Raw genomic sequence first — 27,470 nt, 5'->3', positions numbered from 1 at the left:
GGTATGCAGCAAACAGAAGGTGTGTGTGTGTGTGTGTTGGGGTCATCACACAAACGTTGTGTGTATAGCTTGCTGTTATCTACTGTACTTTTTCCTGGCGTGGGGGTGATGGTGGATTAGATGAGGGGGGTTCAGGGAAGCATGGACCATGAACAGAGCAGCGAAAGAGCATCTGGTCTTTTTGTGTCTTTATGTTCTGAGAAATGGCGAGGATACACCTTCTACGAATGCCTTCTAGGCTGCGTGTTGAGGTGAGAAACTAGAAGAGTGGGACAGAAAGGTGGGACAGAAAGCTGAGGTTGCACTTGGGTCTTTGGTCATTTTTGCTTCACGACAATGGACCTGTTCTGATCTGTTCTGTCACTCTCACTTAGGTCGACTGTGTACAGTGCAGTCATTGCTTGCAGGGCGTTTTGGGAACATGAGGGATACTCGTGAGTCATTTCACTGTGATGATGTCCGATGGTGGAGAAAAGGTGTAATGGCCACCATAGGGGAAGGTAACTTCAGACCGTAAAACAAAGCGGGCTACTCCATGGAATATTATAGAACTTATTATAGGGCAGTTTACTCAGGGGAAGATTGGAGAAGAAAAGACGACCCTGCAGTCTGCGCAAATTATTCTTCACTAAGGGACCCCCTGCTACAGTACTTTTTTTTAATAGTATAATTCAGGTACTAATAATTTACAAGACAAAGGGACAGAGAATGCCATAGTGGCAGGGCCAATACCTCCTGGTGGCATTATGATAGATGATTGCTTATAATTGATACTATTACCAGTTTGATATTTATCTTATCTTAGTTATGCCATTTCAGCTGTTACTAACAAAAATATTTATGGCTACGCTTTATGGAACATGGAACATCATCATCCAGAAAGCTTTGATATGCTTGCTAAAGATAGTGCAGCTGGTCAAAGGTCACAGCATGGCACTTAAAAATGAAATGGAATCCGAGATCCAGAGATGGAGTTGGTTTTGTTCCGATCTCTATCTGCACAGATGTCAGGAGGTCATTTTGCATCCACGTCAGGCACGATTGGGATCTATGCAGGAAAATGGCCTTCACTCTTTCCACATCAAACTCCCAAGCCTGCACCTTCACCCGCTCACTACCCAGGAGTCGCCTGGGCTCTTCGTGCGTAACACAAATAATTATAGCAAGAGATAGTTGGACTTTGTCTATGCGATATAACTTTTAACCAGTTTATTTGTATTATCATATTTGATATGCAACAAATTTTATGATAAATGTACCGTTGTTATCTCCATTTTGCACATGGGAAAAATGAGATACAAAGAGGTTAAGTCACTTGACCAATGTCACGTAGTAAGTGGTAGAACCTCAGGCAACTGTAAACATGTACTATAGTGGATGCTTTGAACTGCGGGCTAGAAAAAATCACACCCTGTGTAGCCAGAACAACTGTTACCTCAGATTTGGAAGTATGGGTAGAAGTTATTAATCATCAGCTGCTTATCCAGCTCCACTGTGTAGTCACAGCACGAGGACAGCGCTGACGCTGGAAACTACACCGGTGACGATGGTCCTTGCGCGCAGAGAGCTTACACTTTAATTAGGAAATAGAATGGCAACCTGAGAAAAGTATGCAAGGCCCAACTGCTGTAGTTAAGTAATCACTGAAAAATATTATAAAACAGCTTACAAGGCTGTATGTGGTTAATTGTTCAATGAACACCATTGACAGCAGGTGCTACTAGTTTAGAAGGGTAGGAATCCTTTTGGCAAATGGCCCGTGGAAGAGTTACAAATCACTCAATTCTCCTTTTGGAGAATTCTGCCTCTCTGGTTCAGTTTTTAAGGTATTTATTGATTGAACACCTGCTGGTTCCAAATGTATTTCTACTACTAATCACAAAGTGGATTTTCCTGTGACTTACATGAATTCTCTCTTAGAGAATGACATTTTCTTTTATTCTCTTATATGATGAATTTCTCTTTGATGGTAAATCTCTTTAATATCTGGTTTATTTGAGTCTCATTTATGCTTCTGCATTCACTGTATTGTGACATATGCCATATAGCCTCTGGAAAAATCCATTGGTTACTCATAACATAATAAGAGTGAAAAAGGAAAATGCGGTCTTAGTATTATGGAAAACAATCCTGACCTCGCATATTCTCCAGCAGGGTCTGGGTAACCGCAGGGCTCCCTTGACCACACTGTGAGAGCCAGTGTGCTGGAGGACTGAGACATCGTTGGGCCTGTGATGGACAAGGCCATCCCTTGTATGCGGTGATGAGGTGGCTCTGCAGGATGAGCTCAATCCCTGTGGCATCTGCCCCAGCCCTGAACTGAAGAGGCACGCCTTCCACACCTTATCCCCAGAGGCACTGAGGGGGAGGCCCCTGGGGAGCGGCAAGGCTTTACAGGCGTTGGTCTTGGCTGCACACAGGAGAAGGCCTGTGGGAAAGAGTAGGGTGGCTCTTGCCACCTGGGGGCAGGTCAGGGTTGGGAAGTCAAGGGTCCAGACTGAGTATCTGCTCTGACACCATGTCATGCTTTTAGGGGCAACTCTGATACCATGCCATGCTTTTAGGGGTGCAAGAGCCTTGAGAAACTGAATATGGAATGGAATAAGGCCGAGAAACTTGTCAATAGCTGTGGTGACATCAGAAAACTTTGTAAACCTCTTTTTAAAAGTGTATAATTGCTTTAAAATTTTTGTTTTCTTTAGTAAAGTTAAACACTAATTCCAGCTTGTCTTCATTGTGTTTGGAGGAACCAAGATAAGAGGTTTAACCTTCCCTCCCCATGATTTAACTTTATTTTTCTAATTGAAACAAAAATAGGTGTATATTGTCTAAAACTTTGGCAAATATAGAGGAGCAGAACAGAAAAAATAAAAATCACCCCTAATTTTGTCACCCTGAGATAAATACCGTTACCATTTTGAAGCACATCCTCTACATTTTGTCTAACCCTATTTATAGTGGTGGTTCATTCTGTCCGTATTGCTTCAGAGTAATCCCTTTTCCCTTGACAATGTATCATAAGGCTCGGCATCTTTCTCCTTAAAGCATGTATTGGAAAGGCACTTTTGTGTCCTCTTAAGGAAGAGTTTTGAGGGTGAATGTGAGTGTGCGAGTGCATGTGTGTGCATGCGCATTGTGGGTGAGGATGCACCAGCACCAGCGTGGCGTCAGTAAGCAGTGTTAGAAATCTGAAGGAAAACTAGGAAAATGGATCTTAGGAAACAATGTTGGGATCACTTGACTAGCCACCTGTTAAGTGTAGAGATCATTTTTAAAGAATGTTCTCTGCTCAAACCTTAGAAAATTATGCTTTATCTTGGTAAAATAATAATATAAACTTTGAAGAGACAATTAAGAGGGAAAACAGTCAAGAGAAGTTTGGTAAAACGGAAGGTGATTCAGTGGGTAGACACTTCGCACAGTATCAAGGAGACTTGGAGGTGGCCCTGTAGTTCCTCGTCACCGAGGTCCTGGAGTTCCGTTTTGTATCAGTAACAGACCTCAGAGTGACGTCCTCCGTCCCTCGGTCCTGCCTCGAATGCTCCAGTCGCCAGTGTGAAGCGTTTCTGCCACTGATGTCATGACATCGTGCACTTGCCCCCAAAGGGACTGTTCACCTTTTTGGGTCAGAAATGGCCTCTCAATTGTTAAACTTCTAAAATTTAAATATTTAAATTGTCCTCTTGTGATCTTTGGCTGGTCCCACATTTGAAACACTCTTGTGCGTGCGGCCTTCACTTTTGGCACTTCTTTTGCTTTTTCATAATTTTGTTTAGATTGCTACTATGATCTTCAACTGGTTTTGCAATTGATTCTGAAAGATACTTTCAAGATGAGTTGAGGGGTTCATTCATTCATTTACTCATCCATTCATTTAACAAGTATTTACTGAGTCTTACTGTGTGCCAGGCACACGGTATTATATTATTAGTATTAGCATTAGTAAATTCTAAGGTAGGTATGCTCAGCAGGATTCCAGAGGTTTCTTTCTCATTAAATAATTATTTTGGGTTTCTACCTTTTCCTCTTCTTAATACAGTCCTAATAATCTATGGCCAGTTTATACGGGTCTCATCACATACAGTTATATGTGATGGTAGTTCAGGTGGATCAATCAGCAAGCTGGTTTTTCCACTTGACCTTCAAAAATACTGGGTTTAAAACAGTAATAGGGAAGCAAAATATTTAAAATGGCACCCCCCGCCCCCGGTATTCTGGGTTTGATGATCCTGCTGTGGGGTTCTTCGCAGCAATGCCAGCTGCCGTGGGCCTGTGGCAGAGGGTGTTGTGCCCGGCTGTCCACTGCTTGAATGTGGTTGTTGTGTCTGCCTGGTATTTCTGCTTTGGTGATGGACAGAAGGGCTTATTGGGGAGCAAAGAATAACAACCATCTTGCACTCTTTAATTCTCACTGTGGTGAGAAAACTTGACTGATGTTGGAATTGACTATTGTTTGATTGTTTTTGAGGTTTCTCTTCGAGTGGGGTGCTAAATATGGCCTAAGAGTAGTTTAACTGTATGACTCAAGTCACTAACGGGGCAACAACCACGTGCCTTGCCAGCGCCTAACTGGTTCTCTCTTTCGCTGTTTGTGTTCTTTTCATTGTTCTGCCGGCCAGAATACAGGAGTATAGCAGCAAGAGTGTTGGCTTAGAAGTCAGATGACATAAGATGACACTGGTTTGAATTCTGTCTTTAATACTTACAAGTTGCTTAGTCTCGAACAATCTACTTTTTCCTAAGGTAGGATTTCTTCATACTAGATTTTTCCTAAGATCTACTTTAGTAGTTGATGTGGGGATTAAAAGAGATTATATACATTAAGCATATAGCTTTTCTGTGCTTCCTAGAATTCTTATAATAACTATTGCTTATAATATTTGTCAACTAATCACATACTTACTTGCATTACTGATTTCAGCCTTAGTTTTTGTGGCTTATGCCTTATCTCTCTAGCTATGAGAAGTACTGAACTCACATTTTAGACTCAGCATACATATCTCCTCCTTCAGGAAGCCTTCCCTGACCTTCTCCCTCTTCCTTCATGATACCTTGCACTTTATTATTTTGCTTACCACATTGTATTATAATCATCTGTTTTGTATCTCTATGTTTTGTCCACTGAATGGTGAGTGTATTGAGGATGGAACTATGTCTTCGTTTCAGTACTTATCAGATTACCTAAGCCAGAGAAGATGTGAGCAACCTGTGTTTGATGAATGAATAAATGAATGAGAGTAAGGGGAATGTGGAACTGGCTTCCCTGACAGCAAAGTAGATAAAGACTTTGGATGGATTCTTCTTCAAAGTACAGGAGGCCCATCACTTGCCAGAGGAAGGATGGCAGACTCCAGAAAGTAGTTGTAGTTACTGCTGAAAAACAACAGATGTGACAGAGCAGGGCAGAGACGTCTCTAAAGGAAAGAGGGTAGATGGACTCTTTCAGATGAGGATTTCAACCCTGTGTCCACCTCTGGCTAGAGGCTTTATAATATAATTTAAAGTGCGTAGCTCAGTTACTGACAACCTAGAAAACTGACTAGGTTTGCTGTTTTATTCCGATTTTGATCGTCACCAAGTCTAAATGCATTATGAGGTGCATTTTCTCCTTCCCTGCACCTCCACACAAGAGGACACAACCCCACCCAGCAGTGTCCTTACTGGGAATGTGAACCGCTCAGCTTCTGCGAAGCACAGTATATGGCAAAACAGAATTTGAAACCACTTCTGGGGTGACTTTTGAATGGGATCATGTTTCATTTCTGGTGTGGTGTGAAGGTGTTGGCATAATGGGCACAGGATCAGGTGGCCCTATTGTTTTGTATTATTTAATGGGTGACCTTTGACAAGACAGCCAAGTAGAGAAAACAACCCATGTGTTGAGAAAAGGAAGAAGAATAGAGAAAGTTTTAACATTAAAAAAACTTATCTTTTTGTTTTTTCATAGGTTCTGGATGGTGCATTCATTTGTTAGCTTTAAAATGTGTTTTAAATACTTTGTATATCAATCAGGACTCTTTCGTTTGAATGCGAAAGAAACAACTCTAATTCGCTTAAGTCATAAAAAGAATTCATTGGCTCAAGTAACTCACAGAAGACTCAAGGGCAGAACCAGCTTTAGGTACAGCTGTGTCCAGGGGACTAGTGATGAAATTGGAAACCTGTCTTCCTCGACTTAGAGTTCACCTTCTTTCATGCGGTAGAGAAAAATGGATGAAGGAGACTCCAGACTTAGAGCAATCCTAATAGAAAAAGGGTTCTTCAATAGTTCTGCCAGAGAGTGGAGAGGTCTGGCTCATTTGTTCCTTGGGCAGCCCCACTTAAACCTCATATGAGGCTCCCATGCCCTAAGGGGGTCTGCTACTGGATGGTGGGGATTGGTCTTGGGCAGGCAAAAAACTGTGGACATTGCCTACATTTTACTGGCCTAGGTTATTTCTTATGTTTTGGGCTTATCTCGCTGTCTCATTCTCTGGCTCCCTTTCCTTGCTTTTGTACAAATTATACAGGGTGGAGCAAAAGTGGGTTTACATCTATTTATAGGAAAAATACTGAAATAATTAATAAGGAATAATAAAAGCATAAACTCTGTTTCATGTACTCACAGCTGTAAACCTCCTTTTTCCCCACCCTTGTATATGTATTCCCGAAACTTCTGTCTCCCTTCTGTACTCCCTCCTGATGGTGAACTCCACTCACACTTAGCTGTTACCTCCTTACAGAAGAGAGCCACGTCCTTATGCCTCGCCTCTCATCATTTCCATTTGGTGTCCCAAAGCTGTTGCAACTTTAAAAGTCTAAAACCAAACTGACCATCATCCTCCATGTGTTTCTCTTCCTGGTTTCCTTAATCATGTTGGTCACAACATCCTCTTCCCACGTTCCCAGAGTTCGAGCCGCAGAATAGTTTTCGACAGTTTCCTCTGCATGCTATTTCTCCCTTGTATGAGCTCTCAATAGTTCTTTATCATCGTGCCTCTTGTGAGTGTACCGGTTAGTCTCCGGTTTCATAGCTACTGGCGTATCTGATTTATTTCTGCCACAATTATCTAGGTTCCTTGATGGAAGGTATTATGACTTGTTTATCTTGGTACTGCAGTAGTCCCCACCTTATCCACAGGGTCAGTTACCCATTGTCAACTGGGGTCCAAAGATATTAAATGGAAAGTTCCAGAAATAAACAATTGACAAGTTTTAGCTTGTGCACCATTCTGAGTACCATAATGAAGTTCCCTGCCATCCCACTCCATCCTGCCTGGGACATGAACCCTCCCTTTTGTGGGGGCTGGAAATATGCTTTTACTCCCACCTTTTAAGTGTGGCCAGGCTAATAATTCAAACAACATATAGCAGATTAGCAGGAGAAAGTAAATTTTTAATATGTACACATAGGGAATTCACATAAGCATAAAATTCGAAAGACAGTGGGGAAAACTGGTATATATGTCATTTTGGACAAAGAGAAAAGGAGGGAACTAGATCTTAGATTTTAAAAGTGAAAATGGTCAATTCACAGGTAGCTGAGGAAGAGTGGAACATGCCTGGTAAGCAAATTCCTGCCAGGCAGCCCAGAAACAAGGGCACCCAGGGGCTGATGCAGTGTCAGGCCTTACCTGAAGCTCTCCCCTGCACTGTACTCAATTCAAATTAGGCAAAGGTGAACATCCTGAGTCCCTTCCTGAAGCAGGCCTTTCTCTCTGAACCTCTTTGGCAGGAAAAGGGGAGGGTCAAAGGTTCTTTCTGAGTCTTCCATTTCTTAATAGCCAGCTTAAAATCAATATCCCCAAAAAACACTGTTTTGAGGGTGGCAAAACTTCGGCTCGCTTCATTTTGTCCAGCATATCTGCACACTCCCTGTCCATTATGCACTTATTCAAGTAGCCTTCTCGGTTCTGAGATCAGCTGACATGTATCACAGTGCCCGTGTTCAAGGAACTTTTGTTTTACTTAATAATGGCCTCAAGTGCAAGGGTTGTGATGCTGGCAGTTCAGATATGCTGAGGGCCGTAAAATGCTTCCTTTAAACGAAAAGATAAAGGTTTTTGACTTAATAATGGAAGAAAAAAGTTGTATGCTGAGGTTGCTAAGATCCATGGCAAGATGAATCTTCTATCTGCAAAACTGTGAGGAAGGAAAAAGAAATTCTTGTTAGTTTGCTGGATGAGACTACATTCACATTTTTATTGCCATATGCTGCTATAAATTGTTCTATTTTATTCTTAATTGTTTGTAATCTCTTACTGTGCCTAATTTATAGAGTAGACTTTATCATAGTTGTGTATGCATGGAAAAAACATAGTATCTATAAGGTGTGGTATTATCCGAGGTTTCGGGCATGTGCAGGGGGTGTTGGAACGCGTGCCCTGCAGATGAGGGAGGCCACTGTGTCTCTTTCTGGGTGTCATCCTCCGGCTTCCCCCACTTTCCACTTCTCCCGTCGGTGACATACCCTGACTTTTATGATTCAATGATGAAAGTTTGTTGAAAGAATTTATGTGATATGAAGTATAATTGCGTGGTTATTGTACTTGGTATTGTTAAAGAAAACCAGAGCCGAACAGTAATTAAAGCAATAAAAAATTTTATTTAAGAACTATGTATTGGAATAGGGAAAGGGGCCTCAGTATAGAACGAGGCTCAATTCTGAATACTACAAGGACAAGTAGAGATTTATAGCCAAGAAGCGGGGTGGGGGCAATGCATGGAAAATTACTAAGAGGGAATTTCATTTAACAAACCTAACAGGATTTTTGCAGAAGGTGGGCCCGGCTGATCAGAAGGATGGGGCATCTCTCTAAAGTGACTTAGCAGGACTCTTGCTACACCTGGGCAATGTAGCACCCTCCCCCACCCCAAGAACAGATCCCAGGGTGAGGCTTAGAGGACTTAGAGAGCCTGGTTAAAATTTAGTCAAGTAGAGAGTGTGTGTCGTTATCTAAGGTATGCAATTTTAAATCTTGCTTAACTCCTTGGCATTTATTATAAGCAGACTTCAACTGTACAAAATGTTGAGTGAGGAACTTGCGCTAATCACTCAAATTTCACCCCTCCCATCCTTCCTTGTACCAGCCTCCTTCATTCCCACAAAAATATGTCTGGAAAAGAAGCAACCCCCCCAAAACAAACAAACAAACAAACAAAAAACCCAAACCCAAGTTTTGACTAGTCAGAACAGGTGAGGAAGAAAGAGGAGGGGAAAAATGTATGGAACTATTTGCTAAAATGACTGAATATAATTTGAAGTCTTTTTTTATGATATGTGTTTAAACCCCCTTACCTCTTCTACTACTTTACTTTGGTTCTTGTGTATGTAAGGCTCATTTGAGATTACCTTAATGTGGCAAGAGACTAACAAATAGTAATTTCATTAAAATTAAGAAAATGTCTTTAGGAAGAAGTCAACCCCCTGAACATTAGGGCAGCTGATGGCTGGAGTTTGCCTCTGGTAGCACAAAGCTCAAGCTGCCACAGCGAACATCAAGAGGCACTCTTGAGAATAGCAGTATTGTGAAAACAAATAGACTGGAGAAAAGCTCAGCAGGTAAATTGGAAGGAGATGTTGAAAGCTCATGAAGTGTTTTTTAAAGAACATACTATTCTGGCTAATCAATCACTCTGAGAGGTCTGGTGGATTCTACTAGCTTAAAAATGTGTTCATGTTTGTTTTGGAGGTGAAGTGCTGTGTTTGGGAGAATGCTTGAACTTCCTTAGTGGTTCTACTGGTTTTGTTGTTGCCCTCACCACCCAGGCCCTCATCCTGTTTGTCCCTGCCCTGGGAAACTGCCCTTTCTAGACAACTGCTTTCTTTGTTTCAGGTTCACCTTTGTTAAATCAAAGCGTAATAAAAATCAGTACCCCCAAATCTGTTGCATTTCTATGCACTAATAACAAACTATCAGAAAGAAAAGTTAAAATAACAATTCTATTTACGATTGCATCAAAAAGATTAAGATACCTAGGAATAAATTTAACCAGGGAGGTAAAATACCTATATATTGAAAACTACAAGACATTAATGAAACAAATTGAAGAAGACACAAATAGATGCAAAGATATTCCATGCTTGTGGACTGGAAGAATCAATATTGTTAAAATGTTCGTACTACCCAAAGCAACCTACAGATTCAATGTCCTATTAAAATTCCAACAGCATTTTCACAGAACTATAAAAAATAATCCTAAACTTTGTATGGAACCACAAAAAACCCTGAATAGCTATAACAATTTTGAGAAAGGAGAACAAAGCTGGAGGCATCACACGCACTGAAAACAGTATAATATTGGCATAAAAATGGATACGTGTCAATGGAAAAAATAGAGAGCCCACAATAAGACTGTTAGCATAGGTAGCTAAATATTATTTATGGAAGGGAACAAAGGGAATCAGACATTCTTAAGCAGAATAAAATAGGAAGCATAGGCTTGCTTGGTTTCCCTAAGAAGTTGCTGCTTCACACACTTCCCAGGGAACAATTGTCCTTCCCCTCAGAACAACGTGGGGAGAGGAAGAACAATAAAGGGGGAGGTGAGCTCATATGCAGTAGGAGCTGAAATGGCAACCATAGAGGCCTGTCAGTCTAGCCTGGAACAGGGATGGGATTGGATAAGAGACAAAACCCTAGAGGATGTAAGGAATAGATTGGTTAGGGGTTGGACCCATCAGAAGCCTGCGAAAACTAAGAATGTTGATTGGTTATTTTGAGAAAGTGCCTGGTCCTTCCCAAGCCTGAGATAACACAATCCCAGCTAACAAAGAGCCTTCTTGCTTGCCTCCTTGTTCATGCATTCTCTCCACAGCAGCCCAGTGGGACTTGCAGACACCTGGGGCTCTGGTGGCCATGTGGACAGGAAATATGGGCCCCGGCCAAGGCACAGCCCAGAAAACAAGCTAAGCTAGCTGGAAGGTGGTAAAGGCTGGACTGGACAAAGCTTTAACATGGCCTAGCCTTGGCATGGCACAGAAGCTCTGGGCACTGGCCCTGTTTCTGTCCGATGAAGGCAAGATTGGAACTCTGTCCATGGCTGGACAGACGGAGATGGGACAATGGAAACCCAGGGGGACTCTTCTGATCTTATATCTGGTGCCACAAATAAATCTTATCACCAGACCTTATCCTCCCTTGTGGGTCTCCTGGAAAGCTCCCTCGTGACACCACAGTGACCCCACTTCCACCAGCAATAAAACCATGTGTATATAGTCAACTAATTTAGGATGAAGCAGCCAAGAATACAATAGGGAAAGGACACTCGCTTTAGTAAATGGTGTTGGGAAAACTGGGCAGCCACATGCAAAAGAGTGAAGCTTGACCACTGTCTTGTACCACACACAAACATTAACTCAAAATGGGATTACATGGATTTTAATGTTAAGAGCTGAAACCAGAAAACTTAGGTAGTAAGTTCCTCTGACATAGGTCTTAGCAATAATTTTTTGAATCTGAGAACAAAAGCAAATATAACAGTAATAAATAAATAAATAAACAAATAAATAAATAATAAATACAATTAAAAAAAAAGAAAGAAACTCCATCAAACCCAAGAGCTTCTGCACAGCAAAGGACTCCTTCAACAAAATGAAAAAGCAACCTGTTCCACAGGAGAAAAACTCATACAAGTCAACAACAAAAAGAACCAAACAATCCACTTAAAAAATGAGCGGAAGATCTGAGTAGACATTTTCCAAGGAAGACATACAGGTGGCTAGGAGGTACATGAAAAGGTGTTCAAATCACTAATAACCGGGAAATGCGCATCAAAACCACAATGAGATACCGCCTCACATAGTGGCTATTATCAGAAAGACGAGAAACAAGTGCTGGCGAGGATGTGGAGGAAAGGGACCCCTCGTGCACTGTTGGTAGGAAGGCAGACTGGTGCAGCCACTGTGGAAACAGTATGGAGGTTCCTCAGAAAATTAAAAATACAACTACAATATTATCCAGCAAATCCACTTCTGGATATTTATCTGAAGAAAACAAAAGCACTGACTCAAAAAGATGTATGCACTCCCATGTTCATTTCAGCAAAGACATGGAAGCAACCTAAGTGTCCACGGATGGATGAATGGATAGAGAGGGTGCGGAACATGTGTACAATGGACTAGTACTCAGCCACAACGAAGGCTGAAATCTTACCATTTGTGATAACATGGTAAGATTTAACATACATTATGCTAAGTGAAATCAGACAGAAAAAGACAAATACCATATCTTGCTGATATGTGGAATATAAAATAACACCAAGTTCATATATGTGTGGAGCAGATTGGTGGTTGCCAGAGGTGGGGGGTAAGAGAGTGGGAGAAACAGGTGAAGGGAGTCAAAAGATAATAAGAAAAAATAAAATAAAATCAAAATAATTTAAAAGCAAAATTTGGCTGCTGTGTAATTTTGTGTGTGTGTTCTACTTGCTGGTAGATAGCTCTTTTAAATAAATCAGGCCTGCCATTAGTTTTCGTTTTGCCACACTTAATATTCTATCCCCATTCTCATATCATAAGGCAAGGTCTAGAGTTTTGTCATCTCTCCACCTACTTCCTCTTTCTTGAGATTGAGCTGCTGCGGCTGTGAAAGCGTTATTACCCATGAGTACCTGCCCAAGCAAAATGTCCACACTAATGCTGCACGGCTCATCAAGACTCTAAGCTGCCTTACAGTATTGATTATTTATTCCCTTGATGATCTCTCTTTTCCTAACTGTATGTAGGAGACTGTCTTTTAAGATATACAACAGACAACTTGCACATCCTTAGGGTAGTAACTTTCAAACATTTGATGGCATTTACAGTAAAAATTTATTTTTTTTAAATTTAAAAAAATTAAAAATTTCACTTACAGTTGATATTCAATAGTATATTAGTTTCAGGTGTTCAGCATAGTGGTTAGACATTTACATAACTTATAAAGTGATCCCCTTAATAAGTCTAGTAGCCCCCTGGCACCATACCTAGTTATGACAATATTATTGACTATATTCCCTAGGCTGTACTTTATATCCCCATGGCTGTTTTGTTCCTGCCAATCTTTACTTCCTAATCCCTTCACCCCTTTCACCCAGCTCGTAAAAAAATAAACTTTGTGCCCTGGCTGGTGTGGCTGAGTGGATTGAGTGCTGGCCTGTGAACCTAAGGGTCGCTGGTTGGATTCCCAGTGAGGGCACATGCCTGGGTTGTGGGCCAGGTCCCCAGTAGAGGCTGTGCAAGAGGCAACCACACATTGATGTTTCTCTCACTCTCTTCCTCCCTCCTTCCCCCTTTCTAAAAATAAATAAAATCTTTTAAAAAATTATAAAAAATAAAATAAACTTTGCATTGTGATCCCATGTACATGTACATGGTAAGTATAATGTGTAGCTGATGTAAAATTTGATTAAGCAGTAGTTATCCTAGTTACGTGTGTTACACTCTGGAGTTCCTATTATATTGTTCTTTACTTCCTTACAAAATGCTGACAGTAAGTGAACTTCCTGACCCATGAACAGGTCACAGTTGGAGTCTGAAAAGAACTATTTAACTGACATCAAGTTTTAGGATATGTTAGAATATTAATTCTGAGAAGGCTTTGTAAATTACCTATCAGCAGCTTTGCCCTTTCCTCTTATTTTATAGTTGGGGGAACTTGAAGTCCAAGTAGGTTAAGACTTCCTGCAGGCACGCAGCGCTGCGTGTGTTTGTACTGGAGTCATGCAGGGGGTAGTCGGACCACATGCACTCTGTAATTTTTGAACCTAGCAGTTATGCTCCAGTGTGGTTACACGGTAGTGAGTAAACTATACCCACTCTCCCTCCCCCAGTTGGCTATCAAGCTCCTGTCTTCCATCATTAGTTTACTATCCCCTATTCTCACCAGAGGGAAGACGGTCAGCAGGGCACCGAGTGCACCGGCTCCTCTTCCAGGAGTGGCACACGGCTGTCCTTGTCACGACCCCAAAGGAGGGCATCAGTTGAATAAGAAACAATGTGGGCACATACTTGACACTTAAAAAAAAGTCTAAATTTGTATTTTCTTTATGGTAATTGTACTTTTAGCTTTTGACAACTCCAAACAGCTGGCTGTATTTGATGTTTTTTTCATCTCTCTTTCAAAATCAGTAGTGATCTCCTGTTGTCAAAATCTTATATTTTTAGTTTCATTGTTTTTGTTGTGAAGAAAATTACAGCACTTATGGTCAAACAATTATCAAAAACTTTTGACTTTTTAATATCATTCATAATGTATTAGTGAGCATGGGCTGCTATGACAAAATACTACAGACTGGGTGGCTTAAACAACAGAAGTTTGTTTTCTCACAGTTCTAGAGACTGGTAGAGGTAGCAGAGGGTTGGTATCTGGTTAGAGCTCTCTCCTTGGATTGTAGGTGGCTGCTTTCTTGCTTTGTCTTCACATGGTGGAGAGAGGGAGGGAGCAAGCAAGCTGTCTGGTGTCTCTTCAGATAAGCCCACGAATCTGACTGGAGCAGGGCCCCACCCTCCTGATTTTTTCTAACCGTCAGTACCTTACAAAGGCCCCATCTCCAAAAATCATCACATCGGGGGTTAAGGCTTCAATATATGAACTTTAGGAAGACACAATCAAGTCCATTGAATTATACAGAGCTAAGGTCTCAGCGGGGTTTAAATATTGGCTGAAGTATGCAAAGCAGTGCTCTCAATTGTACTTATGAAAGACAGACTCTTCTGAGTGAATGGATATTTCTCATACTCCATAATTCTTATAACATTCATTAGCAATAGTAACACATTTAATTTATTTTATACTCTTCTTAATAATGTATGTAGAAAGTAGTTTATAGTTAAATTTTGCCCAAGAGTAAAATGACACCTTTAAATAGTTACTATTTTTTTTTTCATACTCTGGTTTCTCTTCAGATTGTATAAATCTTTCGCCTTTTTTAAATAGTTACTTTTTTTTTTTGCAGAGAATTTTTTCTAATGACGATTCTATTTCTCATTAATAGTTAATGAATTTCTAAACCACACATCACTTTTCAAAACTTTGTATAATATAAGAAAGTTACCTGTTATCATTGAGCATAATACATGTTTTGGCAAACAAGCACTTGTACCAAAGACATATTTTAAAACAACAGTTATGTGTTGGGATTATTATCGCTGTCAAGGAAGATGGATGAATCCCTGAACTGGGAAACTTCAAGGGAGCCTGGTGTTTGTCTCCAGGAAATGTTATAGAGAGCCATTCCACAGCTCACATGAAATATCCATCAAAGTAAAGAAAAGCAGGGAGGGAAGATGAAGAATATTGAATCATCTAAAGCCCTTTTGTTCTGAAGTCCTCGGAAATCCCCAGACCAGTTCTTACTTTTAGGCTGGCGATATATAGGTAGACTGTTGATCAAGAAAGTTTTTTGCTATTTTTCTTGTTTCTAGGTTTAAGGAAGTGTGGGCTGTTTTAGGATTTGAGGGGTCTATACATTTCTGTAGTGGGTTGTTGTTTGAAAAGTTAGTGCTGGGAGATTAGATGAAATATTCCGTGTCTCTACAGCATCTTTGCTTGAGTGCTTTACTATATCAACACGTATATGTCTACTTTGTTTCTTTTATTTCAGTGTTTGTCAGCTGAAGAGATCTTTTTCCTTCATGGCTTTTCAAATGCTACCCAGATAACCAGCTCGAACTTCTCTGTCATCTGCCCCGCAGTCCTGCAGCAACTGAACTTTCACCCTTGCGATGGGCGGTCCATGCACAAATCCAAACCAAGTCTCTCTGAAGGTATGTTAGAAGCCGGTTCTCCCATTCGTTTGAAAGGTTATGGGCTAGTTTGAAATGAAATTAACATACTTCTTTTGATGCTTTACTGCTTTTATTAATCTATATAGAATCCCTGGGTAAAGTACTGATATTCTGGAAATATTTAGAGTAAGAATAATTAGAACTCACTTAAACTTCTTAAGTTGTGCTCCCCTATTTGTGGAGTCAAAATTACACTTGGTACCACTTAATAACTTTGTAAAACCCAATTCCTGATTTGGAACACATGTTTTATGCTGTGCACATTGGATTACATATTAACTATCTGGTTTAAAATTGATCAGTTAATTTCCATTACATTGTGCTTATAATATTATTCAAAAACCTATTAGTTTAAGTGTCAGTGAAGGGATAATAAAACTAGTGTGTCTCTAGATTAAATCTTAAGGTACTGAATTATTATCACTATAATTTTCATAAATGACAGAAAATGCTAGCAACTGTTTTAAGTGCCTATAATGCATTGCTGTAGATAGCGCAAAAATTTTTAAAATAAAAGAAGTACCTGTTTACTATATAAAATAGTTTACATACTTAAACATGAAGAGTTCTTTCACAAATGAGATAAACCAATGAATTGTTCAGGAGGTCTTTTTGCTACTTGTGTGCCATTTCTTGGTATTCTCAAGTTGTCACCCTGCCCTACATGAACATTTTAATCATTTATTGGTTCATTCTTATTGAATGAACATGCCAAGCACTGTTCTGTGTACTGAAGATTCAGTTGTGAGCAGGAAGAAAAATTCCCTGCCCTCCAGGGTTTATGACATAGTGGAGAAGTAATGTAATAAACATTTATACAAACAAGCAAGTAAGTAATAGGATTTCAGAGGGATAAATGCTTTGAAGAAAATACAGTAGGTTACAGTAGGAGGAGAGGGTGGGTGCGTGTGAATTTAGATGAAAACAGGGAGGCCTTTCTGACGAGATTACACTTGCACAGAGACCTGACTAAGGGTGGGGGAGCGGACCACGGCAAGACCTTCCCTGGGGGAGGAGCACTCGAGCTCAGGGGAACCGTCTGCATAAGCGTGGTCATGTGTGTGGGAATGCGTAGGGCACAGCTAAATGCTCGTGTGCCTGGATCGTAGTGAGCAAGAGGCCAGAAGGAGTGACATCCTGGGAGAGCCAGGGGCCTGTGGTGGACAGTACATTGATTGGATTTTATTCTGAAAGTGGTATGAAACACTGTAGGCTTCTAAACAGGAGAGTGACATGGTTTTATCTGGATGCGTAAAAGATGATTCTACCTACGGTGTGAAGGATAGACAGTAATGGAGGAGGTGTGAAGGATAGACAGTAATGGAGGAAGAGTAGAAGCGTGAAGATTGGTCGGGCAGGAGGCTCTTGCCAGGGGTTGGCGTTCAGGACGACGGGGCTCAGGCTCAGGTGGGGAAGGCTGGAGTGAGCAGCAGTGATGAGATTCAGGATGGATTTCAGAGGCCGTGCTAACATGGTTTGCCTCTGGTTTGGATATGCGGAGGGGGAACGATTAATCAAGGTTTGAGTTCCTGGAGGTGGATAGATGGCTGTGCCATTTCCCGGGATGGAGGAGACTGGCGAGGAGCCATTGTTGTTAGAGGAAGCCAGTGGTGAGGAGCAAGGCAATGAGTTGGTTTTTTTTTTTTAGATTTAATGCTTTTATTTTTTTAAAATTTAATTTTGTATTGTTATTCAATTACAGTTGTGTGCCTTTTCTCCCCATCCCTCCACCCCACCCCAGCTGAACCCCCCTCCCTCCCCCACCTCCACCCTCCCCCTAGATTTTGTCCATGAGGCAATGAGTTTTTAACATGGTCAGTCTGAGACGTTGATGTGGACCAGCAGGGGATGTCAGGTAGGCAGTGGCATGCACGCATCTGGAGCTCAGAGATATGTCATTTATTTCAAAGATGGCAGTTGAAGCCCCTGGTCTGAGTGAGCATAACTAACACAAGCATAATAGAGAAGGGAAGCCTTGACAAAGGAAATGCCTGTTTTACGTACTTTTGGGTTCCTTTTGGATGTATGAATACTTCAATCTCTTCATGTGGATAACAGGAATAACAATAACAATGACGAAAGTAGTGGTAACACTCAACTCTTACGTAGCACTATGTTGTAGCTACTGTTCTAAGTGCTTCATGCATATTGACTAATTTAATCTTCATACAACTATATAGTTTAGGATTTGCTGTTCCTACCTTATAGCTAAGGGAACTGAGGCACAGACACTTCAAGTCCTTACTCGGGAGTACACAACTTGTGCACAGTAGAGCCTGATTCAAACCCAGGCGGTCTTGGCTTCAGAACCCACGTTCTCTTTCATCTTCTGTCTTTACATATATAAAGAATGGAAACCACCCTGTATACTTTATCAATATAATCATCAATTTAGTGAATAACAATAATTTTAGAGCTAATTGTTCGAGCAAATATTTTTAATAGGATATGTGGTAAATGAGAGTGTGTTTGTATTTCTGCAAGTCTGTTAACTTGAATGCAGTTTGTATTTTACACTCAAACGTACATTCAGTAAATGCTTCCTATACTAACAGTTACTAGTAGTAGGGCTCTCCTGTTTAGAACCCTACAATGTCTTCATACCACATTCAAAATAAAATCCAATCGATGTACCAACCACCACAATGCCCCTGGCTCTCCTAGGACGTCACTCCTTCTGGCCTCCCTCTTGCTCATTACGCCCCAGGCACTCAGGCGTTTAGCTGTGCCTTACACATTCCCAAGCACATGTTCGTGCTTATTCAGAATCCTTAGTAAAAGCATGGATTCTGAAGTCCGCCCACCTGGTCTCAGCTCCCAGCTCTGTAATTTTCTAGCTGTGGTGGGCACAGGACTTTACTTATGTCTTTCTGCCTTAGTTTTCTCATCTAAAATAGTACCTTTTTCCTAGGGTTGCTGTGAGGATTAAATAACTTAATATTCACAAAGCATTTAGACTGCTGTCTGGCATTACTACGTGTACTGTCTGGTAGGCACTATATATATGTCTGTTCAATAAAACATGGATAACACATATAATTCTGAGTACAGTAGGGAGACTTCAGAAAGAGCAAATACTCTTCTCCGTGCAGGTTAATAACTGATATTCAAAAGTGTTCTTAACCACCATTCTCAGGTTTACTCTGTCTCAGGGACCAGGAGGTAGGAACAGGGAAATAGAAACAGAAAGCGAGAGAATTCTAGAGTCAACACTGCAAAGTCATAAAATGGAAAAATCAACAGTTCCATCTTATAAGATGAGAGAGGCACCAAATATATGGACGGAGGACTCCCCCCCCCCAAAGAGAAAGATACCTTCTAGGGTGCACATTATCTTATGAATTGAAATGGGGCTAGAGTGGGTGGGGTGGGGTGGAGGAGACATAGAAACATTTCTGGAGAATTAGTGAAACTAGTAGAGTACTTGTTATTACTAATATAGGGTGTTTAACTTGATAATACATTGCCTTTTTTGGTGTAAAAAATTAATTGTTGTATTTCAGTGAGGCTGTGTGAAGTGGAGCAACTAATTTATCGTCTCTGTGCCTCACTTACTTCATCTATAAAAAATGGTACCTTCCTTACAGAATTGTTGGGGTATCAGTGAGTTACATGCCCGTGCCCAGAATGGTGCCCTGCACAGGGTGGCAGGAATATGTCCTCACTCTTCTTACACACATGTTTTCAAAGTTCACCTTATTCCATGGCCTATGGAAGCCCATTCTTTTCCCACAGAGAAACATATTTTTTAAATCATGAAATGCACTAGACTCTTGATATAACTGATCATTTACTAAAGAGTCAATTCTGAGTTCATTCAAGGGTATGAAAAGTCAAAATGAAAGTAATCCAAAGGAGTGAGGGGTTTTATGAACACATTCACGCTGATGTTTCAGTGGTCAGATATCAATCTCCTTTATCAGGGACATCACGTTTTGTGAATTTGAGATTGCCTTTCAGGTGCTTTATAAACTCATATTGATGATGCAATAAAAGGATGGTAAATGAAATTCTCTAGGGGCTAAATTAAGTTTTAGCAATAATTCAGTGGTCCAAAATTGCCTCATTTTTGGATGATGTCACAGAATGCTGTTTAATTCAAGTAATAGGTAAGAATAATAGAATTTTACCTGTAGCATCACATCGTCCAACTACATAGTACAACCGATGACATAAACCGGTAGGTAGCTCCAGAGGGGACATGGCTCTCCCTGGGCACAACACCTGAGGGAAGGGGAACGTCCAGGGCTCCTAAACCCCAATCTGCTGTTCTCTCACTGTGTAGCAGTGAGCTAAGTGAACTACAGTTTAGATCATGGTCTGCTTCCTATTTAAAAAAAAAATGATATAACATTTATTGAAGAATTAACTAGATTCTAGGGATTGGGTTAACTGATGTTATGTTATTCCTTGTGATTCACGTGAAAAATCTATGAAATAGGAGAATGAAATGACTTAAAATAGGTGAGGTTTTTAGAAGAATTTTAACAGCTGACATTCAATAAATGTTAACTATTGTTACTAATATTCTTTGAAAATTTATTAAAAGTTTTCTGAGTTCACTAAGAAGGAGAAGGTCTGAAGCAGACCAGTAGAGGAAGTCCTATGTGTCTGGGGAGGGGGGAGAGTCCAAGGAATGCTTTCACACTGACCTACTCTTCGGTGCCCTGGTTGAGTGGGTGGTGGACTCCCTCCCCCTGCATAATGCCCTAACAATGGAAGAAGGGGAAACTAAGCAGTGTGCCCAGAAGAGCGATGATTCACACTCCCAATGTTCTCCAAGTAGTTCTGATCAATGTGCACAATATTACAGAAAGTTAGAAAGATTGGATAAGCAGATGAATTAGTATTTTTTGATAGAGTTCCAGGATGCACCTTGAAATAAGAACTTCATTAATTCATTTGTCAAGGAACGTGTGCTATTTGCTAAGCAACATTCTGGTCACTGAAGATGAATGTGACATAGCCGCCCCCTTGAAAATCTCCTAATTTATATGATATGGACAAATATATGTGATAAAATTATTGTAGCACAAGAGAGATGGTAAGTGGCCTGATTACCGTCAATCAAAGAGCTATGGAAAGCCTGACAAGCACGGCACTGCCGCCTGGAGGAGCTAGGGAAGCTTCACAGAGACCTTTGAGTTGGCCTGGAGAGCCAGGAAGAAGATCGAAAGATATTTCCAGATAGAGAGCCAGAAGTAAAGGCAATTCTGTTTTTGGAAAATATTATGTCTGCATAAAGGCCACGTTGAGAAGGGGGTAAATGACACTGGTGAGGCTGTCTGGGAGTCAGGTAATGTAGGGCAATTTCACATAGGGCCATGAGATGATCTGAGTCATGTTTTAGGATAATAAGGCCATGCCAAGTAGGGGGGAGGAAGGCCAGACAGAAAACTGTCATAATGCATCAGATGAGGGAGTGAGAGATGGTGAGGGCCTGCACTCAAGGCATAGGTAATGAGGATGGAGAAGCTGCAGGGAGACATCTCAAGCAGAACTGATGGCATGTGGTCACCAATCACGTATGCACTTGACTGGCAGAGAATGAGCAATTGAAATTAATCCTAATGTTTCTGCTCTTTATGGAGATAGTGAACAAAGGTAGTGAAGCAGGATTTTTTAGGGGAAGGTGATGAGTTTAATATGTGTATGTGGCTTTGCCTCTCTTTGGTACTCAAAAACTTCTTTGCATTTTTATTTTAGTTTCTTTGTATTTTTATTTTAGTTTCAACTTGTATGTATCCTGTCTACCCAATGAGGTTATAAATAGTGGTTGAATGAATGCAGGCATGTAGGCTAGTGATGGAATAGGAGGCTATTCATGTCAAGGGACACTACACATAGATATATCGTGGAGGAAGATGTGGGGTTGAGAACTTTCTCTACGTGCAAAGTCTGAGGAGAGTAGGTAGTGTTGTTTTAGGTGATAAGATAATAGATGGGAATGAGGTGGGCATTTGTAGGTGAGATGACTTTGCAGGGCATGGTCAGGAGTCTTGAACTAATAGGAAGTGGAGAAGAAAAAATGGTTAGTCTGTGATGATTCTTGTGGTAATGTAGTAACATTTATTATTTGTTCTTTTCATTTGGTACTCAGCGCCGGCTGCCTTATATTACTTTGTGTATGGGTGTGTCCTCACTTTTCTCAGCTGCACAAGCAAAAGATCCACGCTGCTTGTTGGCAGGAATTACGGTTCCCATCCTAGACACCATAAATGTTTGCTAAGATTGTTTATTTGTAGATGGAATCGGTTGAATTAGAATAATGGTGGACGGTCTTATATTCATAAAGCATATTATAAAATCTTTAGTTTTGTGAGCCCCATGGACTCTTTAAACATTAAATGACCTCTGCAGGAGTAGTGGAGCATATTGCTAAAAAATATGGGCCCCGGAGACAGACTGTGCAGGTTTGAAATCTGCATGACGTGGGTAGCTCATCTGGAGTCCGCATGCTTTGGTTTCCTCAACTGTACGAAGGAGGTAATAGTAGTTCTTACTTTACAGGGTTTTGTGAGGATCAAATGGGTTGATACAAGTTTGTCACTCAGCACAGTGTCTGGAACATGGCAAACATTCACTAAGCGTTGTGTTCCTCTGCTCCTCAGCTGATCGTGTCCATGACAAAAGTGGCCCGACATTTAAAAATGGTTTCTGGACGAAGAAGTGGCAATATAGAGCCAGCTCTCTAATCTTTCACATTGTCTTTGTGCCCAGTGTGTGGGTGCCACAGGCAAAGCCACATGTCACGTAGTTCAGGGCCATTTGTATGTCACCCTGCACTGCCATCGCGACTGTCCTGTGCTCACAATATGTTCCACTTGCATTCCCATTATGTCTTTAAAAAACCAGCCCCTTTAGGATAACTGGGGAAAATTGAGGCCCAAAGGCAATAGGTCACACACACCATTAGCTGTAGAGCTTAGGATGATATTTATTCATTTTATCCTAAGCAACATTTATTAAACAACTGTTGGGTTCCAGGCTCTGGGTATAAAGAGGTGAAAGATGCACCACTTCCTTCTGTCACCAGGGTCTCTACTGTAGGTGATGTTCTTGCCATAACTTGGACCCGACAGGGTGGGTTGTGCAATGCAGATGCTCTCTCCTGCCCCCGTGTGTTCCCTTCCCGAGGGCTCCCTGCACTGGGCTGAGTCCAGCTGAGTCTTCAGCTGGAGGGCTGAGGTACTGTCTTCCCCAAGGAGGTGCTCCTCACAGGTGCTTGTAGACAAGTGATTATTACAAGCTCAATGTCAACAACCATGGTCACGTTGAAGTTAAAGCACTACCACCCATCTACCACACCTTTTTTTCCTGAAACTCACACTGCCTCTATATTCCTCTGAAAGGCTGAGTTTTAGCTAGGCTGTGAACCAATAGATAAAACCAGGTGGTTTGGAGCCTGTGGACCTCAGATTATCTCAGTTCTACATAGTATTTAAATTCCCTGCAAGCGATACAGTTCTTCCATCCCGTAATGATGGCTTAGGATTGATGAAAGCATGCACAGTGTTTGTATTAGTATTTAGTGTGCCAAGTGGTCCCAATTTTCTATGTAGTTTCATTGCGATGATTTTGTTTAAAAGAACTTTTAAAGAAGAAATTCAGTTTGAGTTTAATGTAGAGTTTTAAGATTGCATTTGGCTCCTTTGCTCTGATTAATCTTCCCTCTCTCCTTCTGATTCACAGTTTGGGGATATGGATTCCTGTCAGTGACAGTTATTAATCTGGCGTCTCTCCTTGGATTGATTTTGACTCCGTTGATAAAGAAATCTTATTTCCCCAAGATTTTGACCTATTTTGTGGGGCTGGCTATTGGGACTCTATTTTCAAATGCAATCTTCCAACTTATTCCAGAGGTAAGGGTGTTAGCTCTCTGTTTCTGTGAATAATAGTTTCTTTCAAATGTTCTAGCACTTTGTACATTTTAAACCTCTATCATTCTCACAAAATTTTATGGTCTGGTGAGTGGTGTTCTGTATAAAAGAGAGTTGTATCACAGCAAATGAGGAAGCTTGTCTGAGCTTCAGGGAGAGTCCGTGTCGGAGACAGAATTAGCATTCCAGGAGGCAGGCGGTCAGGACGTGCTCAGACAGCTATGGGACACCTCTGAGAGCCTTAAACATTTATTCTGTCTTGCATCTGGAAAATTTCATTTCCCTGCCTACTTTTATTTATTTATTTTTTCAAAAGAGCATGCAGTGTCAAGTTTACTGAAGGTATATACCACAGAATTCCTTACATATTTATTATAGCTATTGAAGAGTAGAGGATAAATAAGAGTGTGGTTGACAAACCGTTTCCTTTTTTTTTTACTCTGGAAAAAGATCAGTTGAGGGCCCATGAAAAAACAGCAGCTTTTGTTTCCTTTTATGAAATGTATTATTGATCTGATATTGACTATAGTACACTATTCAGTTAATCAACAGATACGATATGTGTTTTGTTTTGAATCTATATTATGGCCATATAAAGGAGAGAGAAAGAGGAAGGAGAATAATTGAGAGGAAAGAGAGGGGAAAGAGGAAGACAAAGGGGAGGATGCCACAAAGTGGAGCTGGGGGACACTCACAGGGACTGTGTCCCCTCTCACCCTCAGTGTATACAAAAAAGGGGGGCGATGAGCCTCAAGCAAAGAGAAAAATAATGGTTCACGGTATTACCCTCATCTTACAAGTTTTAGAAAATTATACCTAAATCTTCTTTTAGTTTTCACAGCTGTATATGATTGGGGGTATAACTTTTTAGAGTCACAGATTTATCATTGTTGTTGTTGTTATCATTATATGTAGAAAGGAATTAGGAAGGCCATCTCAACTGTAGCGATGAAAAAAACAAAACCCCAGGGACATTACATAATTTGATTATAGCCATACGATGAGCTAGGAACAAAACTAGGACAGCAATATAGATTTTCTGATTAAAAATTTTTATATGTTCTATTATCTATGTAACATATTAATATAATATTACATGTGTATATATTAACTCATCTGATTTTGGGGTCAAATTAAATGTAAAAAACTGATACTGTGTATGGAGTGGAGATTCACCTTTATGATTTTGAGGTTTTCTATTTTTAGCAGTACATAAGACATTTCTTAGGAAAATAAGAAACTTCCTCAACAGCATTTGTGGATTTTCTTTTGCCTGTCTGTGATAATTAAGGAATTATAGATGTGATCGGAGAATTATATAAGCGCTAAAGAATCTGTCTTTGTAGTATTACCTCAAATTTCCATAGATAGTTATTTCTTCCTTTGGTAACATTCTTGTTACTTCATTTTATTTTGATAACCTCTGTGTTACATACATGAAGTAGGCATCTGTGCCCTTTTTTGCACTGAATGAAGAAGCATAGAGGTCGCTCAAATGAAGATGGGCCCTGAGCTCTGCCCAGGGGCAGGCGCAGGACCAGAACCTGGGCATCCTCCATCCTAGGTTGCTGTTCAGAGGGCCAATTCACCACATCTGGAACGGCGTAAAGCTTTCTCCTCTTATTTTATTTAGTTTAAGTTTGTGTTTCTTGTCCGTTAGGGATAGCTTTGCTCTTTATAATTTCAAACTCCAGCTCCTGTCCTACATCCGCTAAGCAATGAACTCTCATTCTCACCACTTTGCATGTGCGTGCACACACCTGGTATCTTAAGTCTTCTTTATTCTCAGGTGGTTTTTCATTTATTTAATCTCTTTAGGACTCATCAGGATCCACTAGGTTCAAGAGGATTTCTCTTGGGAAAACAATAATCCAGGTGGCTTGCCGTATTTGCTTTACAAATTTCACTCTGGATATGATAGACAAATATATTACTTTATTTATTTATTTATTTTTATTTTTTATTTTTTAATTTTTTATTGTTATTCAGTTACAGTTGTGTGCCTTTTCTCCCCATCCCATTACTTTTGGAGTAAGTTATAAATAGTCTCATTTATCTTCATTACCTAGATCTAATATTATCTTGCAAATGAGGCATTCATTGCTGCTTCTCTACTACTAAAGTTTCCTCTCTCAAGGCATTTATTGCTGCAGGTGTTACAGCTAAGAAACAATATAAGATACTCACAGTTTTGTTTACCAGATATAGTTAGGAGATTTCTAAGACATCTCTTAGAGTTGGCTCACTCGAGTTTCAGAGTTTTTTTTTTTAATTTTGGCAGGTAAGTTCCCAGTATTACCTGGATGTAAAGATGGATGTAGAACTTCACTGAAAATGGGATACTGAGAAATTTTGGTATTAGTTTCTAGAAATGAAGTTATATTATTTGGTTTTAACTCAATTTCCTTTTTTTCCATCCCCAGGCATTTGGATTTAATCCCAAAGTTGACAACTATGTTGAGAAGGCAGTTGCTGTCTTTGGTGGTTTCTACCTACTTTTCTTTTTTGAAAGAATACTTAAGATGTTATTAAAGACATATGGCGAGGTAAATAGACTTTATTTAAAGCTTTTGATATTTTACTTGGCAAAGCTACTTTATATAAGCAAATAATGGACTCCATGGATTGTTAATATGTTAGATTTGTGAATGTAAGGACAAAGAAAAATCAAGGCATTAAAAATATTTGATCAACAGAAACACTTGATTTATACTGTAGAATTTGGAGTAAGTACTAACAATTTAACATTGAATAACAGATGTATTCCGTTCATATTCAACAAAATAAGAAGTTACATGTACCCTAACATGAAAAAAGAGATACAATAGACTCTAGTAAATGAGGATACAATTAAAGGGAGAAAAAAATTATAAATCTAAAAAGATTAGAGTACACACAGAATAGGTATAACGTTTTTCTCTTATATATAAACACTAAACTCTGTTTTACTTGTCTGCATGAGCCATCTTTTTTCCTTCTTACAACTTCTTTTTGCTTTTTTAATGTTTCCATGTAGAATGATCATACCCACTTTAGTAATGATGACTTTGGTCCCTCTCAAGAAAAAACTCGTCAACCTAAAACGTTGCCTGCCATCAATGGTGTGACATGCTATGCAAACCCAGCTGTCACGGAGCCTAATGGACACATCCATTTTGATAATGTCAGTGTGGTGTCTCTGCAGGTATGGTAGTTCCATTTTCTTTTTACTAACTTGATCCTGTATCTGAAGATCGCCAAGTCAGTGTTTTGTACACTTACATGGGTCAGACTTACTCCTGTATATGTGGGATAATTAAAATGTAAGTCTGCGTTTTTTCTCCTTTCTCTCCCTGTGTTTACTCTAACCTAGTGAATTAAGCAAGAAATTGTGGGTTATTGTATCTGAGGCTTCACTATTCTCTAAGATTGTTTAGCCATGTAAGAGTCACTCAGATTTATACGATAACATGTAGCAAAATTAATGAGAACATTTCTCTTATTTTGCAACTCTTTCACAATCTGAAACCAAATAATCCCCTTGAGTGATTTTTAGACTGTAAGAAGAAAGAAGATCTGTAAACTATCAAAATTATGTTTATTAATTAATTAACTTAGAATTTGAATTCCCATCTTCTAAGTAATGTTCATAGGCATCATTGCTTGAACAAGTATTATATGCCAGGTTACATGCTAGGCACTTAAATATTTGATCTCATTTACTTTTTACTTTTGTCATTTACTTAAATGACATCAAGTATTCAAAGTAGGGTTTGTTTTCTTAGTATTAGAAATACTAGGTCTAGAAATATTTCTAATACTAGTAGTATTAGAAATACTAGGTCAGTTTCTAGTGATAGAAA

The 27,470-nt window shown here is 40.0% G+C and overlaps 1 protein-coding gene across 3 annotated transcripts in view; it reads left to right on the top strand.

Annotated features, from left to right (window-relative positions):
• The window catches only part of SLC39A8 (solute carrier family 39 member 8), a 67,620-nt gene that overhangs the window by 5,503 nt on the left and 34,647 nt on the right, over positions 1 to 27,470 (top strand). For all 3 annotated transcript variants that reach the window (XM_071221264.1, XM_053922156.2, XM_053922154.1), the window contains 4 exons: positions 15,565 to 15,727; positions 23,441 to 23,610; positions 26,052 to 26,174; positions 26,645 to 26,812. In XM_071221264.1, coding sequence (XP_071077365.1) covers positions 15,565 to 15,727; positions 23,441 to 23,610; positions 26,052 to 26,174; positions 26,645 to 26,812 — 624 coding nt within the window. The remainder of the gene's footprint in view (positions 1 to 15,564; positions 15,728 to 23,440; positions 23,611 to 26,051; positions 26,175 to 26,644; positions 26,813 to 27,470) is intronic.

Source organism: Desmodus rotundus, chromosome 4 (assembly GCF_022682495.2).
Source record: "Desmodus rotundus isolate HL8 chromosome 4, HLdesRot8A.1, whole genome shotgun sequence".
NCBI classification, from domain to species: Eukaryota; Metazoa; Chordata; class Mammalia; order Chiroptera; family Phyllostomidae; genus Desmodus; species Desmodus rotundus.
This window is presented reverse-complemented; position numbering and strand designations above follow the sequence as displayed.